This window comes from Gymnoscopelus microlampas (genome assembly GCF_963454915.1).
Source record: "Gymnoscopelus microlampas genome assembly, chromosome: 16".
Taxonomy (NCBI): Eukaryota; Metazoa; Chordata; class Actinopteri; order Myctophiformes; family Myctophidae; genus Gymnoscopelus; species Gymnoscopelus microlampas.
Genome location: NC_139953.1, coordinates 24,387,050 through 24,407,030, shown reverse-complemented (window position 1 = coordinate 24,407,030; position 19,981 = coordinate 24,387,050). Strand labels below are relative to the sequence as shown.

The 19,981-nt window shown below is 40.2% G+C and overlaps 1 protein-coding gene across 4 annotated transcripts in view; it reads right to left on the bottom strand.

Annotated features, from left to right (window-relative positions):
• Nucleotides 1-6,490: 6,490 nt before the first annotated feature.
• LOC311063595 (rho-associated protein kinase 2-like) overlaps nt 6,491-19,981 on the bottom strand; it is a 50,917-nt gene continuing 37,426 nt past the window's right edge. For 2 of the 4 annotated variants that reach the window (XM_084083107.1, XM_084083108.1), the window contains exons 22-34: nt 17,753-17,939; nt 16,216-16,309; nt 14,271-14,365; nt 13,176-13,364; nt 12,503-12,671; nt 11,916-12,149; nt 10,865-10,932; nt 10,656-10,744; nt 10,251-10,329; nt 9,783-10,050; nt 9,001-9,286; nt 7,574-7,668; nt 6,491-7,203 (exon numbers count right to left, since the gene is read on the bottom strand). In XM_084083107.1, the coding sequence (XP_083939233.1) occupies nt 7,602-7,668; nt 9,001-9,286; nt 9,783-10,050; nt 10,251-10,329; nt 10,656-10,744; nt 10,865-10,932; nt 11,916-12,149; nt 12,503-12,671; nt 13,176-13,364; nt 14,271-14,365; nt 16,216-16,309; nt 17,753-17,939 (1,825 nt within the window). In that variant the 3' untranslated portion in view covers nt 6,491-7,203; nt 7,574-7,601. The remainder of the gene's footprint in view (nt 7,204-7,573; nt 7,669-9,000; nt 9,287-9,782; nt 10,051-10,250; nt 10,330-10,655; nt 10,745-10,864; nt 10,933-11,915; nt 12,150-12,502; nt 12,672-13,175; nt 13,365-14,270; nt 14,366-16,215; nt 16,310-17,752; nt 17,940-19,981) is intronic. The other 2 variants (XM_084083109.1, XM_084083110.1) reach the window with 2 other exon arrangements.

Genomic DNA, 19,981 nt, shown 5'->3' with positions numbered 1-19,981 from the left:
AGCCTGGTTTGCCTACTGTTAAATGACTCACTGACACCAGTCAGTCTCTGTGCTTTGTATAAGATCTTTATGGCATGGCATCCTCCACGTATTCGTATCTCTGGCCCCACACTACCTTTTTATATTATCATGAATTGTTTTAAAACTATATAATATTTTATATTCTGTATCATTGTTTGTCCAGTTGTTTGGGTATTGAATCTTTATGGACCACAATGGAAACAAGCCTTTGGCTTTTTTGTGTCTCATCCATTTGGCAGTTTTTAACTCGATGCACTGTGTACTTTAAAAATCAATAAAATATTCAATCAATCAATATCTGGGGCTAATCTCACAAACCACTGAACAGAACAGCACCACAGTTTTATGCACACTGCCAACGTAGTACCTCTGCAAATTCATTTTCATGTATGTTTGATATCTTTTAAATATTAATTTAACTTTCATTTTATGATGGAGGTCAACATCAGATCAGCTCAGATCAGGCTGAAACCATGCCCACACATGGAGTCATACATCATAGATACATCATAGATAACTGACGTCAAAGTTTGGCCACATGAAGTCTGAGATCCATATGAAGCCACAACGTTAAGACCTCCTCCTGGTCTACCTACCTTTCTGAGGCCCCCAAACACCTAAACAAAATATTTCTGCATGAAACACAAAATGACTTGATTGTTCAAGTGCAACTGAAGCATCTTAATGTACCTACACATAAAGACGATGCTCAAATGTTAGTTATGATATTACAAAGACAAAAAGCTAATTGCATTTTACCGTCAGAAGAATGCATCGCTCTAACTGGAAAGCATAACTGTAATGAAACTAAACAAATCTGTCAGCAGAGGGCACATTCTACAATTTACAATTATAATTTAGGCATTTAGCAGAAATGCCTAATCCAGAGGGATTTACAGTAAGCAAGGAAAACATGAGGTAATACATCAAATGCATAGCAATGGTAATCTCAGATCATAGGTAAACCAAGAACCTATCATCAGTCTAAACAGTATAATGTCAAAAAAATCTATAATCTGTACATTGAAACTATACACACACTATAGGATGCCAGGTCTACAAATGAACCCGGTGTTGTGATATAGGAGATAAGGCTGCCCCCTGCGGATGGCAGTGTTGAGTTCCTTTGGGTCTAAGCATAGATGCGGCTTGCCACTGACACCATGCAATATTACTGTAAGATAATATTCAGAGAGACTGGTCCTTGTGTTATCAGTCAGCCATCTTTATTTTAGAACTACCTGCGTCAACACAGGGGGCAGCCTTATCTCCTATATCACAACACCTGGCATCTGTCTACATAACATGCTATCTAAATTACATTACATGCCAAGTTCTCAATTCAAGAGTTAATATGTCACATGTCCACCTGCATGACAACTGCTGCACCTCTTTGCCACCTCAGTGCCTCATCCCTGCAAAGGTGACATTTAACTGAAGTAAATGTCTCCACAAGTGAACTTAATGGCCTGGTGGTACAGTTGTGATAGTTACCATGTAGCCTAGTATACTGCTGTCACATGGCCTCCATGTCAAGTGCACCACAGCAACCATAGTAAAGTAGTACTGTATGCATTATATGATATACTGCATACTAGGAATAACATGTAGTATAGTACACACAAGACTACTACAAGTATTCGATTCCAATCACGTGATGTGTGATGGTTAGTTTCACAATGACCACAATGGAAACAAGTTCCCAGGACTTTTTCGTGTTATCCTTTTAGCCTTAAAATGTCTGACTGTACCTGGTGCCGTTTACATTTCTGACTAATAAAGTATTAAATCAATCAATCAATAGTTGTGGTCGAAAGGGGCTATTCTCCCATGAGGGTTATCGCTGTTGTATCTGTAGCCTATATAGGCCTATCATACTGCTTATGGTGACATGAGATAAAGACAGTATCCTAGCCTATTCTTGGTGGATCTTTACTACTTGTGACAACTAAGAAATATGATTAGGCTAATGTGCTCAATTACTATCATACCTGTTGTGTGCAGACACAGAGATGAGTTTGTTCCCAAGAACTTTAGAAAATAGTTTCCAAGTGAAGACCGGGTCTATATACAGTACACTTCTGGTAATAGCCTGCAGTGGGTTGTTATATATTCTACACTCACAACATACTGGTCCTAACTAGGACAAACAGTATGCTACAAAATATAATGTAGAATAGATTAGGCTATTTAAGTGAAATATGATTCATGGGCCATTACCTTTAGGTATGGTGAGTGCCAATTCGCTTGAGGCCATCTCAAAAGATGAATTGCACCCACTCACTTTCCATGCTTTCCAAGAGAGGATAGGCTTTAAAAACAAACTACTGTACCAACTGCTAATCCTTTTAATATGCAGAGAACTAGGCCTAAATTGTTTTCTATACAAAATGGTGTTGATTGAAAATTATGTCCAGTTGCATTTTCCTTAAGCCAGACGGTCAGTGTCTCACTTTCTCCTAAGCTTACCCCCCTAGCATCTTTAGTTCTCATGTTTCTGGGGATTCCTGTCGCCTGTCAGGAGTCTGACAGTATGCCCGAGTCCATTCCGGAAAAAAGCTGTCGCTAGCTCGTCAAGGGGACTTTTCTCCTCAAGGAGCTTTCCCATAGTTTAAAAACAATGGATGGACTGAGTCTTTTTTTAGGCTTTGCTAATTATAGCACATTTTTTATTTGTTTGGTTAACAAACTCCCACAGATACTTATTCTGACAAAAGCGAAGTCGTCCCAGGGTCTCAGCTTGAAGGGCTTACTGCTGGAGCTGGCAGGGTAAGGGAGACCAGATAAATTCATCTTCTTCTCAGATATCAATGCTGAATAGGATGATGCATCTAATGTGTTTTTTGAACTGTTGTATACTTGAAAATAACAGGCAACGATTAGCTACTTTTTTACTACTTAAAAAATAATAATACTAACAGGTGTCATGCAATTAGTGTTGCACGTGGCTGGCCTTAATCCATCCAACAGCTGTAATGGTACCTCAAAGAATTTCAGTAACCTTTCATTGTTTCCTCTGTGAGTTGATTCAACCCGTTATTGTCTTTAAATCAAGGCTTAACCTTACCAATGAGTGCATTTACTTAAATGTAAAAATGAGAAATTGTATTATTGTCTATGCATGATTGTTTTGTTTTTGTCAGGTTGTTTACATGATTTTGGGATGACACGGTAGCTATTGACTCTATACTGCAGTAGATGTACATACAAAAAAACGTGGGTAGGACAAGTCAAAATATGAATTCTATACTGCTCTCAGTATAGCCCAGCAGCTGTGGGGCCCTGTAACTCTGACATTTCCATATGCTGGTGCAGTAAAGGTCAGCTGGAAACGTACTGTATACTATAGACTGTCTGAGTGGTGAAGTGGCAGGAGAGATGAAGAGTGATTAGAGAGTATAGGCTTCAGATGACGGCATTGTGCAGTCCTCAAAGGACATCTGACTCTAAATGTATGTACAGTACCAGCCTGTTAGAGATGAAAACATGTTGCATGTGCTGTGCTGGATCCGAATTGCCCCCTCTGAGTCTGGAATTTATACTGCCTGGAAATAATAAGCATAAGGTAATCCATAAGAAATCATTCTCATAAAGAACAGATGGTCACAACATTCAAGAGCATCACTGAATTGGTTGGTTGGGCATTGCAGTCAGGATGCCAAATAAGCCCCTTTCAAAGTGACCATACAAGGATTAAATCCCTGTTATTAATTTAACTCAGAAGAGAGTTAAATCAGTGTTAAATTAACACTAAGGAGTTTACTGTGTAATGTAACAAGAAATGTTAATTAACAAAAAAAGTCAAATAACAATGCTTCTACTTGAGTAGGATATTGTAATACTCATTCCACCCTGTTTAATTCTATTGTCATTGCAGATATATAGTGTTTACTACCTATCAGCTGTACCATGGATATCCACTCTCCTCATATGCGGAATTTCCAGCGCTCATTTTGCAAGGTAGCCTACCATGAGCTCCACTATTCCTGTCAACCATGAGCTGTTCATGTCTGTATTATGTGCTTTCACATCTGAGCAATATCATATACTATAAATGTCAGGGTTCTTACAAAAGCGCAAGTGTGCTAAATTAAACCTTGGCCTCTTCTATTTGTTTCAGACACCATAATGTTGTTTCTCATCCTCAACTACAATGGAAGTTTAAGAGCGGGCCTAATCTACAGTGTACTGTATCCTCTGATCTGTTTAACTACTTCACCCTGGTGTCCCTATTTGGGGCATGTCTGTAGGCCAACATTTTCAAAGATTAAAAAAAGAATACTACTAGCAACTAGCTCATTGCATCGATGTGTAAACAGTTGGTAAATTGGCTATTTTTGAATTACACTTGGTTCAAGTGGTTATTGACAACACACACCAACTATTGTGTTAACATTCTTTGGTTGTAACATTTACAGACTCTGCTGTTGTAGCCTTTAAATATTTCCTCCAGATTTGTAGGCGGATTGAAACTACTTACATTCCAGGAATGGATCATTGCTATGGCCATGGTAAGCTTTCTGAAGGACCCTCCCCATCCAAATCAATTAATAATAATAATTAAAATAATAATAATAATGGGTGTTAAGGAATATCAGTGTGAGAGGAGCAAATCAGGCTAAACAATATCACTGTATAAATGTTTGACTCTTTTGTTTTGCCATTAAATGTCTGAATTCACAAGCTCAATCACTGACCTTGGGAGAAATAGGAAGAGAACATAAAATGGGATACCAAACAGATAATGTAACACAGCCCACTGGGGGAAAACAACACTTAAAAATCCCATTAACTGCATAAATGGTTCTGTACTAATGCTTTACAGAACAATGGTCCGCTACATTAAACATCTGCACTTTTATGGTAAATAAAAAAGGTGGATCAGCGGTGAAGAGGTCAGGGGTCAGTGATTAAATAAAACAAGAGAGATAGCATCAGCTTAAAAATATTGTCATACTGTAATACATACTGTAGGTCAAGCAGAGTTCAGGTAGGTGTATGCCGCAATTCATTCCATACAGCATTGTCTTTTTCTGCCCCCATCAGAGCTTATGTACAGTCTTCAGTGCCAGCAGCAAGTTCATCCACCTGCAGTCTCTGTGGCAGTCCCAGGACTCATCCCACGTTAGCGCCCTCTCCTGGTCCATGTCCACTTACTCCTCACTAAGTAAGGTCTAATAATTATATGATGTTGAACTTGTACGCATTTGTAAGTATTTGTTTTTTAACACAAAATGCTACTGTATACGTACACAAGATTTCTGATTTCTGCTATTTTACAATCAACATTTCAAAACAGCATATGATTCAGTATTCAACATCTTTTCTAAACAAGTCTTAAAACATGTTTTGCCATGCCAAATAACTTATTAACATTACCATTCCATACAGAGTTTTCGCTTTGTAGGTATCACTTTGTAGGAGTCATTGTTACCACTGAATATCCCAACTTAATGTTGTTCTTCTGTGTTACAGCAAGGGTATTAACTACATTGTTGACAACAGATGACAAGCAGGGTCAGTATAATGGCTTGTTCTTCAAAAACACACAGATTGAAATTGTGGTTTAAAAGGGGTAGAGTAATGATTTGTTATACATTAGATTTTTCTCTAGTTTTTTTCTGCTTAAATGACAAATACTTGCTCAATTTAGAATGAAAAAACAAACTGGGTACATTTCCAGGAATAAGGGTACCTAATTTGCCAACATGGCTGTAAAGTTCAGACAAATGCATTGTTGGGTTCACTGTCAATGTTGAAGCTCTAGGCTGGGGGGAAAAACACAGAAATGAATTACATTGTATGTCTGGATCTTTGTGTCCTCCAGTGCTCCTGCGGACCTGTCTCTTGACAGCGTTGAATGCCTGGGTGCTAGCTACCATACTGTGCTACAGACGTGCAGGCCGAAAACAAGAGTGACTGACAACATACAAACCCACTGACGTACCTATGTCCTGCACACTGATCTTCAATGTCTTTTCGCAGAAGTGGATTTGGCATATCCGACACACCTTCTACTAGCGGTCAAGATGTCAATTGCTCGTATCTTTTCTCCCCTCAATGATGTAAATGCTGAAGTGAGGAATACTTCTGTCAATGTTCAGACAGTGAGTGTAGAATTAGCAAATGCAAATGTCCTATTCAAAGTCCTTGGGTTAACATAAAATGCAAATTAAATTAGAACAGTCTTTAATTTGGTTTATAGAGTATACTGTATTTATTCGTATACATTAGTTATGGACTTATGGTAGATCTTTGTAGGACGACCTCTTAATGTATGAAAATTGAAAAACATTCATTTGGGTTTCCGTGCTCTCCTCAATCGATATATTTGATTATTTTAGAGGCTCCCTATTTGTGTGGCTAACAGTCTAGCTAACATTATGAAGCATTATCACCAATAATTTCCCAGAAAAATATTTATGAGTTTAATCCTATTTAGACAATGTTACAAATATGAATCCATTCATTATTCTATGTCATAGAAGCAACATTTATTTGTCAAAAATGGCAAAAGGGAAAGAAATATACAATTACACCATTCCTGTTCACATTATTATGTATCGGTTTGTTCTGTATCAACTGACACGTGGCGACAAAGAGCGTAGAGACTGCTTATAATGTTAATACAGATTCCATTCCTTAAAACTGTCTTTTCATACATTTACAGGTAAGGAGTACATTATATGTGCAGTTATATTTTGAATCCATAAAAATAAAACTATCACATACTGTGAGAAAACCTCTGTTGCAATCCACTGATCATCATCACTCATATATACAAACCTTCACACATATGCCTAACATTTTACAAAATCCAAATTGTAACTCGGACAATGAATCTGAGAAAATACTAGTAAAAATATTCATCCCTATGTAAGGATGATCATAAAATAAGGCATTTTTAAGCACCTACTGTATGTAGTGTTGGGTTCTTAATTTCTTCTACTGATGGTGGATGTCATGACATATATAAAAATAAAATACAACATCACTGTGCTTATATGCTCTTCGTGTTTAAGGCACAAGGAGATTTACAATCCCCAGGATGACATCCAGTTTCTGCAAAGGTTTCCCGTCCATGCTTGGCATGATGATGGCTAGATATGTCCCTGCACGAACCCCATACTGGTCAACGATCCACATATGTGAAAATGTACGTCTTTGACAAGCCAGGGTTAACTGTGAAGAGAGAAAGAATGAAAGTATGTGAATTTCTTGGAGGCGAGAAACAACACTGTCACACACCATGGCAGACCTTCAAATGTACGCCCACACCAAATCCACACAAATATGCTGTAAGGGAAGAAATAACAACCTACCCAGAAGTCACACGGTGCAAAAATAAAAACATGCCAAAAAAAGCTGCTTGTTTTAAGAACAATATTGGTGACCTTGTATCACACAGTGCAAAAGATATCAAAACCGTTCCAAGATGTGCATGCCTACTGTAGATTTTAAATCACACAGTACTTTACATGCATCTGGCCACATCAAGGTGTCCTAATAACTGCAAACGCACACATTTCCCAAAATGCAGTGGTGCAGTTACCCTTTCTCCCCGCCCCTCTTTCAATTCCTCAGAAGAAAATATCATCGTCATCTTCCATTGACCAACTCCAGTCTTTCAGGCCAAACGCAAGCAATCTGAAAAGGTATCAGGTTCACGAAGCGATAAAACTAGAATTCCTCACAACACTGTTGGCACAACACAAGCCCACTATAATGTAGTTCAGTAGGAGGCAGTATCGAAGTATGATGTTCACGTGCCTATCAGGAGACAGTTTAAGATAATGGCTGAGTACTAATTGATTACATGATGTCATGTTATAACATGAGACATGGAAGGTTAGTGGTTAGAGTACGTCACAGCAGCACAGCGCACAGACAGACAGAGACAAACTCTGGTCCACTACTTACAGTCTCCCAGCAAGAGAGACATTAGATAGGTGAGGGTCAGAAGTGGGGAGGTCAGGGGTCAGTGGAGGATGATGCGGAGCATGGGGCCAGTGCTGAAGGATGAGAGCCAGTTAAATTGTGGCTGAGCTATGAGCATGCATACTTCAATTACTGACTACCTTTAATCAACCACACGCGTGTAATGTAAACTATAAAGTTACTGTTAGTTGATTCTGTTGAAGTCCAGAATCTTTTGCTAATTCTTTTATCACATTGTTATTGACATGATGTAAAATAATCCTAATTGGCCATAGGCCAGGCACTGGCCATTTTACTCTTACTTCATACTCTGGGGTCGAAGTATGAAGTAAGGGCAAAATGGCTGCAGGTTGAATATGGTCAATTTAACAGTGCCCATAGCATTAAGCTACTGCAATCTAGGCTGTGCTACATACATCTGTCTGATGAAGCATGACTATTATAGTGTTATGCCAATACTGATGGTTTAATAAGCTTGCAGGAATCAAGCAACCTGCCTGTTTAAGTCACAGCTTTAACTCTGTTGTGCAGCTTTAACCTCTCAATTTTTTTGGTCTATGGCAAAATGAATGGAACGTTTGGAGAAAGCTGGCAAATTATTCTGTCCTTAAAATATAGTACGTAGGATAATGTAAGAAGCGATATCACATGGTGAATTAACATTGAATGACTTCAATTTGAAAGCTAAGAGACACTAATGTTTCCCACCGTTTTCATTGCATCCACCTCAACAAATAAAGAAAGGCATAATGAATGTGAAATAATGAGGAGGGCAATATTTTAGGCTGACAGGGAGATGGTTCAGAAATCCCTTATTTGGATGACAAAATGACACAGGATCCTCAGAGACAAAGACATTAGTCATTGTGAGCATGGGTTTTATGAATGAGATGGTGTGTGATGAACCAATGGAGCCATGTGGAAATACCCAATAATGCTTTGTACTGTAATACATTCGAGCAGGAGTAGGGCTAACTTAAAGAGTTTCACTGATGTAAATAGTTCAACTTAAAGAGCAGAAATAGTCGCCCCAGTACTAACCTGGTCTTGCCGGCAGGCTGCTGCTGCTGGTTTCTGCTAGGCTGGATCTTGATGGCTCCACGGTGCGGGGAAAGGGAAGGGGAGCTCCTGGGAGAGGGCTGGGGCGAGAGGAGAGGAGAGGAACGTGGAGCAGGTTCTGGAGCGAGGGCTTGTGCTGCAGACAGGGGGCTCCCCGCTGGGAGCTTCCTCGGGATGCGTTTCCTTATCCGGCTAACCCAGCGCTGCTGCTCCTCCTGAGAGCTGGCCAATAGCAGCAGGTCTTTGGCGGTGGACATGTCGTAGTTCACTGTTAAGAATAACATATTTATACAGTAAGTACATGAAATAGACATTACATAAATATTGTATCTGTTAATTAGGTAATTAGGCCAGTCTCAATCAGATTTATTTACGATATTTTATTTATTTCTCAGTCTAGTGGCTGCACCACTAGGCACCGCCACAAGTAGATGTTTAAGGCATTTATGATTTGGATTTGTGATATTCATTTTCTTTATTTATTTTTTTCCAACTAATATTATTTTGGCTTGTTAAGGATCAGAATATTAACCATTTGTGTGGTATCATGATTTGTATGAATATGAATAGATACAGGCTTTAGGCCTTGTTTGATCCTCCTGCATATCTTAGGACCTGTGTGTGCCACTGAGACCACATGGTAACCACATTTTCATAGGAACAAGTGTTGGTAGAAACAAATGTGAAGAAACAAGTGTTGGTAGAAACAAATAATTTGTTCAGTTGCCACCACTGAGCGCCATATGACGCCTTGACACACTGACCCTTGCACGGTGCAATGACTTCCTCTTTTCGGTCCAGGTGGTCTTTGTGGCACTTGGTATGACAGCGGCGGCACTCTAGGGCTGGCGGGGGCTTGAAGACGTGCCACAGCGGCCGGGTGCAGGCCTCACAGCTGGAGGGGAAGTGATAGAGCGTAGGGATGAACTCGTGGCCCTTGTGGCTGACGTAGGAGGGGCGTTCACCAAGGGGCAGAGGCTCAGCCGAAAATTCCTGCTCGCGCTTACTTTCCCCTTCATTGGCATACAAGACCTGAAAAAAGACAAGGACAAGACGAGGACAATTTCAGCAGCTTAAGTAGTTAATTGAGAAGCAGTATATCTGATTTATCATGACAGACTGGCAAAGAGGGGAACAGGACGGACAAGGTGAGCAATATTTTAAGAGACAGCTCTGAGAATAACATGCTCCCTCAGTCAAACATGATTGGTTATGTGAATAGAGTAAGTCACCTGGAATATTCTTGGGATTTCTTTGGCGTCTGCACGATACACATCAGTCTGCGTGACAGGTCGGACGTGGAACAACTTACTGTGTGAGGGAGAGAAATAGAACAATTAAGCTCCGTTGATACCTAGGAGGAGCATTCCAAATGTAAACACTGTATAATTACAGAAGGAGGAGAAAACTAAAATCACTGTGTTCACACCATAATGATGACTATATACAGCCAAAATGAAAACTATATATCAAAATTGTTAACTTTTCTTCTTTTCTACTCGGATAACTCTGTGATTCTTTTGCTGCACTGACCAAAACGTTTTTCCAAGACAGTCAAAATTGGGCTTACACAAGAAAAAGTGTACCGTTAATTAAATACCATTAGTCTGAAAAAGTGTACAGTCTGGCAGACTCACTCAATTTCCAGTGTCATGAACGGGTTGGACTGCTCTTTGTCCAGTTCACTGTTGTAGAACAGGATCTTCTTACTGCTCACTACCACATACTACAGAGGGAAAAACAAATTAAAAAATTGAAAAATAAAGTAAAAGTTGTGAAGATATTGACAATAATTGTGATTACTTGTCAAGCCTGTAGAGGGCAGGAATAATGATGGGAATGTTACCTTTCTGTCCCAGCCGAACCTCTTGGTGTTCTTTACAGGAAGTGACAGCCAGCCCTCCAGCCTGGTATCTTTTGAACGGAGAGGAAACAGGAAGATGTGAGAGGGACAACTCTCTTTGATGTGCTTACACAAACACTTCCGACATTTTAGAAGCTTAGCTGGTAGGTTTTCCGTCACCAGACATTAAGAATGCTGTGGGAAATGGTTTCCTTTGCAAAAACAAAGCGCACACCTTGTTGTCTGAAACTGCTGGTAGTGGTGTCTTTCCTTTGTGTGAATGAGGAATGCAAACAGTGGAAATAGGATATTTTGGGGTATATGAAAGGCATAATTTAGACATTTGTGGCAAGTGTCTGGTGAGGCAAAGAATCAAACTCAAACATTATGGTATTATAAGACTGTAAATCCACACAGCAAACGTCACAGTCAAACTGTCCAAAATGTGGAGGAAAATTACTTTTCCCTTTACACATTTCTTTAGGTGGAACAAATCTTTTTCAAAGCAAGCAAGATGAAACTTTGTGTATTTGAATGAGTGCTGAAGATCAAAACAAAAAAACAAAAACTAGATTAAAGTGCAGCAGAGAGAGACAGACAGACAGACAGACAGACAGACAGACAGACAGCGAGCAAGAGAGGAAGAGAGAGAGAGACAGGTGGAGACAAAAAGAATAGGGGTTAGGCAGGGACATAGTCAGATAGTTGGGGTCAATTCACTTTGAAGTCTCCTACAACAATATATTGCCCAGGCCTAGCAGGGGGCATGTACAAAATATTAACTCAGGACCTTGGAATACAAAAAACATTATATAAATGTGGGCAATAATGTATGATGTAGAAGAGCAAAGAATTAATTTAGCATGAAATAAACCGAGAGTGCACATTTGTGTGTGGCTCCATTGATTTGTAAATCCAATTTCAAAAGTAAGTTCGGAATGAAGGCCCTCTAATTTTTGCGTGAGCTGTCGTATCAAATTTCAATTTTCAAACTGAGCGGAACAAAAGTGAATTGACCCCCCCAACAGAAACTTGAACCACCATGCAGTGTCACCTGCATGTTCAGGCTCTGGGGGCTGCTCGTAGGTGAGGGCGAGGGGACGGCGACCCTGCTCTGGGCGCCCATCCCGCACATCCTCCTCCTCCTCCTCCGTGTCAGAGTCAGAGTCAGAGTCAAAGAGAGTGTGAGCCGAGCGGAGGGACGGCCGCGTGCCGATACGGACAGATTTCTGAGTGCGCTGGTAGGTGAATGACATTGACTCTGAGGTGTGGGAGTGCGTGATGTGCACTGCACCATATCCAAGAGACGGAGAGAGAGGGGTGGGAGTGACATGAGGTGAACAGAAGAAGAAGAGTAAAATTGAAAACAAAAAGAGGAAGGGTATGAGAGGAGATGGTCTAAAAAACAATTGAACTGAAAGGACAAAGACACAAAGACACTGTGAAAACAGGAAGTGACAGAACGGTAAACATAGGAGGAGCCCGGGAGAGAAGACTAAACAAAGAGGAATGCAGGAAAGTGCAGATAGTTTGTGTGTCTGTGTTTATCTGCTCACTACCAAGTATTTAGACCTGCACGTTGGTGCAAAACCATTAGATAATGAGCATTTGGACAAAAAAATACAAAGTCCATCAGTCTACCTGGGTACCCATCGTCCATGTCCAGGTCGTTTCCACTGCTGATGCTGGTGGAGTCCAGGGAATGAATGCTGAGGGAAGTGATCTGACAACGAAGCTGCTCGATGTCACTGTCCTTACTGTCCAAAGCCATCTGAAGCTCAAGGCGGACCTGGCCCTCGTCTACTATGAGCTGAATATCAAACAGACACACACAATCAGACTTAATCAGATTGTAGTTATAATGGAATATATACGAAACTGAGGGATTTTTCCCACACTTTTCAATTTCAATGTTTAAGAAGAGTCAATACAGTCATTGCGCAACATAATAGTAATGAGTACGTTATAAAGAGCTCAACAAATCATGTCTCCATTGTCTCCAGCAGGATTCAAAAAATCCCTCCCTCACCTGAATAGTATATACAATGTACATATATTGATAATAGTCGCACGGCAGCCATTTTGCCCCCGATGGGCTGGGCTGGGCTGGTTCTCCCCCCACCTCCTCCCCCAGGAAAATAGCTACCATGTGAATATAGTAAATTAACATTGGTTTCTACATCCACCCTTAATAACCAATTAATCGTGACGAAGGATCCAATGAAGGATCATTACATCACAGAATAAAGACCACGCATTGCATCTAAATATTTCTCGTTGTTAGTCTGCACAGGAACAACAGAGGACCACTGACCGCCTGCATCTCATTGAGCTCTCTCTGGTACTTGATGATGGTGCTGTTCAGCTTCTCTTTCTCCGACCTCAGCTCCAGCTGCAGCTTCCGGTTCTCCTTCTCCTTCCTGCGCACCTCTGTCTCGTTGCCGCGGTGACCGCCACGTATGGTCTCCCTCCGGTTCATGACCTCGGCCAGCTTGTTGACAGCCTGGGAGCAGTGGAGCAGAGGAGCTTTACCAGAGATGCTTTCGTACATTATGAATTCATCAGCTGCTACATACATACATACATACATTCAGTGGACGTGAATACACATGCGCCTGCAATCCTTCAACACTCCAGTATGTAGTATATATTTCGTCATACAGCGATTAGCGAAAATATTAGCTTGTCTACGAGCTCAAGCCAATCCAAAAGCTCACGGAAGCATGTAGATCTACTAATTTCACAATTTACAACATGAACCCAACATGAATATGAAACAGCACAATGAAACTGAATTACCTACTGTATCTCCATACATTTTCAAGTCATTGCAAGTAGATTTTAAACCGTTCTAAAATAAACGGAAACCAGTGGCTTCCTCTAAAATAAGAAAAATGACAGTCCGGTATGCTTTGAAAAATGTCCGGCAAGTCAAGTATACAGTGAGTCGTAGTTAATGGCCTAAACATGCCAGACCACTGGTATGTTCTTTTAACTACTTAAGCCTTAAGGTTACTTTTATAACCCCAGTTCTCTGATGATAGTATATTACATATTTTGTCATACAACAGAATCGCGCACCAAAGTGTGGTGTCATGCGGCGAAGCTCACAGCTTGTAGATCTACTATTTTCCAACATTTTTGCCTATAATGACATGCCCAAAATTGAGATGCCAGGGTTAAAGTGGTTAAGAGACCTACTGTAGAAATCCTGTAGAAAATGGAAATCCTGTAGAAAATGGAGTACATAGTAAAATCCTCAGTGATAATTTAACCATTTGCAAGTATACAAATGCAACAAAATGGACTCTCTATTTGGTTACATTTGTACACTCTCAGAGTTAAATGAATACTCAGGATTTTACTGTGAATCCATACCTTTACAAACCATCACATAGAAACCACACACCTGAATCTTTAGAGTTCTCTCATTTTGCAACTGCTTCTCAAAGGAGATCTTGATTGTCTGCTGAAGCTTCTCATCCCCCTTGGCTTTCTGGAGATCTGCATAGGCAGGAGAAAATGTCAATCCCATACACATCAATACCAGGTTCCAACACATTTTGACCTTTTCACGACTATGACATGATACTGTATATAGTCCAATATTAGACCAATATTTTGTTAGCTATGGTCAGGAGGTTGTTTTGGTTGGGAGGGGAAAAGATTATGAACACATTTCCATGGCATTTCCAAACTTTTCAACATAAACTGGAAAACACAAGTTTCACATTTCATGTTGTTCCATGTGTTATGGCCCTGTCTGGAACTTCTCTCCCTAGTGTCCTTTCTAGGTAGGACAGTGCACATTAATCATCATTAATTCAAATGTAAATGTGCCAGAGCTAAGCAAGGTTGGCTATGTTCCATCTGCAGTCTCTGGCCAGAATGCTTAAAGGCACTTCCTGCAAACATTTAAAAAAGCCACAGAACAGCAAAGTCACAAGAAGAGCATAATATATGAGCATTATATAAGCTAACATTTTGTCACAATCCCACATCTCAATTACATTAGCCATTACATTAGCCATTGCATATCATAAGAAAACAAACAAACATTAGCTAAAAAGTCTAATCATTTTGCAATTCTGAGTCAGAGTCAGTTAGTTAATAGAGACACACGGGCGGAAACGGAAGGCCTACAAATTCACGCCCACTTTTGAGACAGCGCTGCTACTCGGGGTCCGTTAGAAAGATGAACTGCAGCTCTCAATGCAATCTTTATGAGAGGCATTGTAAAATACCGTCATTTCATTGGTTAACTACTGAGGCTGTAGCGACTTTTTTGGTGTTCTAATAAAGTGTCCCATTTGTTTGATTTGTCCTTTTTAATGTCCCATATCTGTCATCTCGATATACTACCCACAATATACTATAATATACTCCATCAGTATGTCAAAACCGCTAGCATCGGAGATCTAGACTTTAAGTGGTCGCATGGTATATACGTCACGGACGCATCCCTTGAGGTTTTCAATACCCAGAAAACTGGTGAAAGTGGACGTTTTCAATATATTTTGGTCATTATCTCTGGAACAGAAGGTCCAATCTGCTCAGTTCAAAGCTTGTTGGGTGCGTGACTTTGAGGACATTAAGCACGCAATGACACATTTTCGGGTTATTTGTTTTTTTTTTAGGGGAGGCGAGATCTTAGTTGGGCAGGCGACCGCCTGTCCTGCCTCTACAGTGTGGGTACACCACTGGTCGGCGCTCGGAGCTCGTAAAGACAGTGATGTCACTGAAATGCGACAACTTGTCTGTCTGCCGTCTACCCTCTGCTGTGTTAACATTATGGGTAACTCGTTAAAGTGGCAAATTAAATGTGAAACACATCAACTATTAAGAAAACAAGAAGATATGTTGACAAAGACACTCCATACATTTGGAAACATATTTTTATTTAAATCAATATCGTCTCCAGTTAATGCAGGATAATTTTAAAAGTAGGCTAATTCTCATATCCTCTCATAGGGAATGCATTGAGAGCTGCAGTTCGTCATTCTAACGGACCTCGAGTAGCGGCGCTATCTCAAAAGTGGGCGTGAATTTGTAGGCCTTCCGTTTCCGCCCGTGTGTCTCTATAGGACCCCCTGTGGACAGGCCTATGACGGCCATACGGTGCTCTCTCATTTTGCTTTGGGCCTCACTCGCTTACTTTAGTAAATATATTTCAGTTTAGTTGAAAATACATGTAATAAGTGGTTAATTGTTGTCTTGGTTCATTTTCACCATGGCGTTGAACCCTGAGCCACATTACGACATGTGACTGTAGGGAGAGTTCTGCAATGCCACATTAAACTGCATTCTCCATATTTCTGGGAATGGTCTCAGTACAGTGGAACTCCGACACTTACGTTGCTGGATATCCTTCAGCTGGTTGTTGAGTTCTTCTTTCTCACTGGCCAGGTTGGCAACATCCACTGTCAGAGTGCGGTTGGACTCCTCCAGCTGTAGGGGGCAGCAGGAGACACAAGTTAGTTTCCTCATCCAAAGGGACACGAGAATGACTTAATATAAAAGACCGATCAAATCTGGTTTCTTCACAGAATCACGATGTATACTGTACTGTATGTGTCAATGTTGGTGAATATTCAACATGTTATTTGAAGTGCCAATCACATAATGATAGTAGAGCCTCCAAATGAATTGGACATAGGAATCTTGCATAGCTAAATATTTCCAGTGTGTTGATGTGAAGAAATGTAAAAATAATATAAACTGAACTGATCCCAAACCTCGACTTGCATTCAAGCTAAATTACTGTATACCTTGGTAGAGGTTTGGGTTGTTGAGTTATCTTGCCATGATAAAACTCCAACACAAACAAATAAACAAAGCAGATTCTGACAATGTATAACAATACAAAACCCGACACTGCATTTTTTTTCAAATAAAAAGTAAACTTCCAGTTGATTTTACTATTTCAATTAGGAAGAAGATTCTGATCTTCAAATAAAATGTAAAAAAAGCTGTTGAAACAAATATATATATAAAACTAGAAAATTTGCTCCTCGGAGCACAGGTCTACGCCAGTACTGTTCCTGATTAATCCTGTCTTACCTCACTTCAAAAGATCTAAATGATCTTTTGAAGTACACACCTATTTATAGGTCTCTATTTCATCATGCGTCTCGCTAGCCAATCAAAGCACACCCTTTCAACATATTGTCACGTGTCACGTGAAGCTTGACCAATGTTAGCTTGGTGGACACACGGAAGGACGAGAACGAAAACATAGTCTCCTGGCGGAGACAAAAAAACAATTTTATAATGTTATATATTGTCAGAATTCACTTTGTTTGCATCTAAGGGCTTGTCTCGTGATGCTGGTATTGGGCTTCTGGCCACACACTCCGGAAGCCCAATACCAGCATCACGAGACAAGCCCTTAGATGGAACCCGCAAGGCACAAGAAAGATGGGAAGGCCAAAGAACACCTGGCGCAGGGACCTTGAGACTGACATCAAGCAGTGTGGACTGACATGGAAATTAGCTGGAATAGAAGGCCCAGGATAGAGGACTCTGGCGGACTGAAGTCAACGGCCTATGCTCCATGAAAAGTAGCGATAGGCATAAGTAAGTAAGTACTTTGTTTGCGTGTGTTTGTGTGCTAAAAGAGTGACACTGTGACCTGTTTCACCGTGCAATTTAAGTCAATGAGGTGAATATTTTGAATAATCAATTTTATATCAACAGAGAAATGTATAACTAGTAAATCTTACCAATATTTGGAGTTACAGCATGGCAAGGTAACTACTACCAAAGTGAAATGTTGCCTTTACTTTGCTTTAAGGTAGCTTGTCTCTACATGGTCCCTCACTTGAATCACCCCCTTCTTTTCCCTATATTCTAGCTGCTCCCAAACCTCCTCCCTTCTATCCCCAGACTCACTGAGCTGATGGTAGCCTCTTTGTCACCGAGATCCTGCCTGTGTCTGGCCATCATGTCTTTGATCTCCAGCTCCTTCATGATCTTCTCCTTCTCCAGGTCTGAGTACTGCTCCTCAGCGATGGAGCGAGCCAGCTGCTCAGAGTCGGCCTTGGTCAGGCTGACCTCCAGCTGACTCGCCATGGAGTCCCTGTGTGAGGAGGAGGGCACATCGGCACTGTTATTATGGGATACAAACTTGGACGTATCTCTTATAATGGGATAAAAGCCTGGGGGTCTCTGTTAATAATAAAAACAGTGTTGATTTAGTCGACTAAAACTATGATGAAAGATGTCAGTCGACTAACTTTTTTCACTGACGAAAACTAAATAAAAACTAAGCTACGATGACTAAAACTAAGACTTAATGTATTGACAAATTCGCCAACAAATAAAAACTAGACTAAAATGTTAATGAGGGACTAGTGGAGAAGAGATCCAGTAAACTAAAAGACATTTTATGTTTGGTTGTGCTCGGGTGCTGCGCTCTGAAAATAGCAGATCTACATTTCACTCACAACATCTACAATCTACACACAGCGTGTCGCAGTGCGACACGTTGTGTGTAGATTGTAGATCGGCTATTTTCAGCATGCAACCAAGTGTAAAATCAGGCATTACGACGGCATCAAGGCGCCGCCAAAATACATTTTAGTCGACTAAATCAACTGTAGATTTAGTCGACTATAATCTTATGATATTTAGTCGACTAAAACTAGACAAAAACTAAAACCTTTCAGATGACTAAAATATGACTGAAATTAAATGGAATTTTATTCAAAAGACTATTACTAAATCACAGTTTGCTGTCAAAATCAACACTGGATAAAAACCTGGGGTCTGTTAGTATGGGATAACAACCTGGGGGTCTGTGTTAGTATACTGTAGGGAAAAACCTGGGGGTCCGTTAGTATGTGCTAAAAACTTGGGGGTCTGCTACTATGCGATTAAAAACGTGGGCCTTTATTAGAATGAGATAAAAAACTTTAGGGTCTCTCCTTCACAGTACAAATATCCATAAAGCTGTAGACCGTTTGGAAATGGCTTTGCAGACCATAAATCTTATTGGAAGGCCCACATCCTGAGGGCGCGGCTTTAAATCATTTCTCCAAGGGGAAGGAAGGGAGAGCAACTCTGGTGCCAGCTAGCAGTGTGTAGTTAAATGAATGGTGTCCATGGGTCGTAGTTCATCTGGGAAAGCTGCATATCCATTTAAACTGCTACTGCACTAATCCACTTAAAATCCTCTTAAGCTGGTTATAAAGGGACTTTACATAGGCTAAAAACACAAATCAAGATAATCTTTTTATTTTATTGTTAAAGGTCAAACAAAAGAGAATATTTTAGTGTCATATTATCATAGAGGTATAATATAACTAGAGGGCGGATTGCCCCGCCCCCAGCTATCATTTCAATGAAAGTGCTCACTGGCGTTTTGAAGCACCCGGAAGCCTGCCGGAAGTAGAATTATTGAGACGTTTTTGGGGACACCATAGAGTTATGAGCTTGCGCACTAGTGTCCTTTTTGCGTCCTACGGCAGCCCGTGTGTCAAGGTATGAACGAGAGATATTTATTAAATACACTCGAGATGCATATTTATATGTAAATGCATATGTATTTATGTATAATCTGTTTACATATTTATATATATAAATATCTCTCAGTATGTTTTGCTCGTGCATGTATTTCTCCCCGCCTGCAGTTCCAGCTTTGGCCACTGGGGTGGCGGCTTCAACTCTGGGGGCTTGCATATTATAGATCCCTTCACTGCTCCTTTTGTTTCTGTAGTGTAACTAGCCATTTGAGGTACCATGTATCTCATAATTCTATGCTATGTTAATATGGGTTCCTTTGCATAGGGCCAGAGGTATAGGGCTAGAATAACATTAGAAAGGGGAATTAATTAGGTTGATCCAGAAAATATGACATCAGTGTGTAAAATCTCAACATCTGTGTGTATAGCTACTTTACTGTAGAATTAAGGTAATTTGCATTAGAAAATTATTCAGGTAATTTGCATTAGAAAATTATTCAGGTAATTTGCATTAGAAAATTATTCAGGTAATTTGCATTCCAACAATGTTCGGGTAATTTCCATAGTTGAAAACAGCTACAGTAGCTGCTTTGATACTTCTAATTATTCGCTTAATTTAACTCAACTGCCAGCATAAATTCTCAATGTTAATCATCCA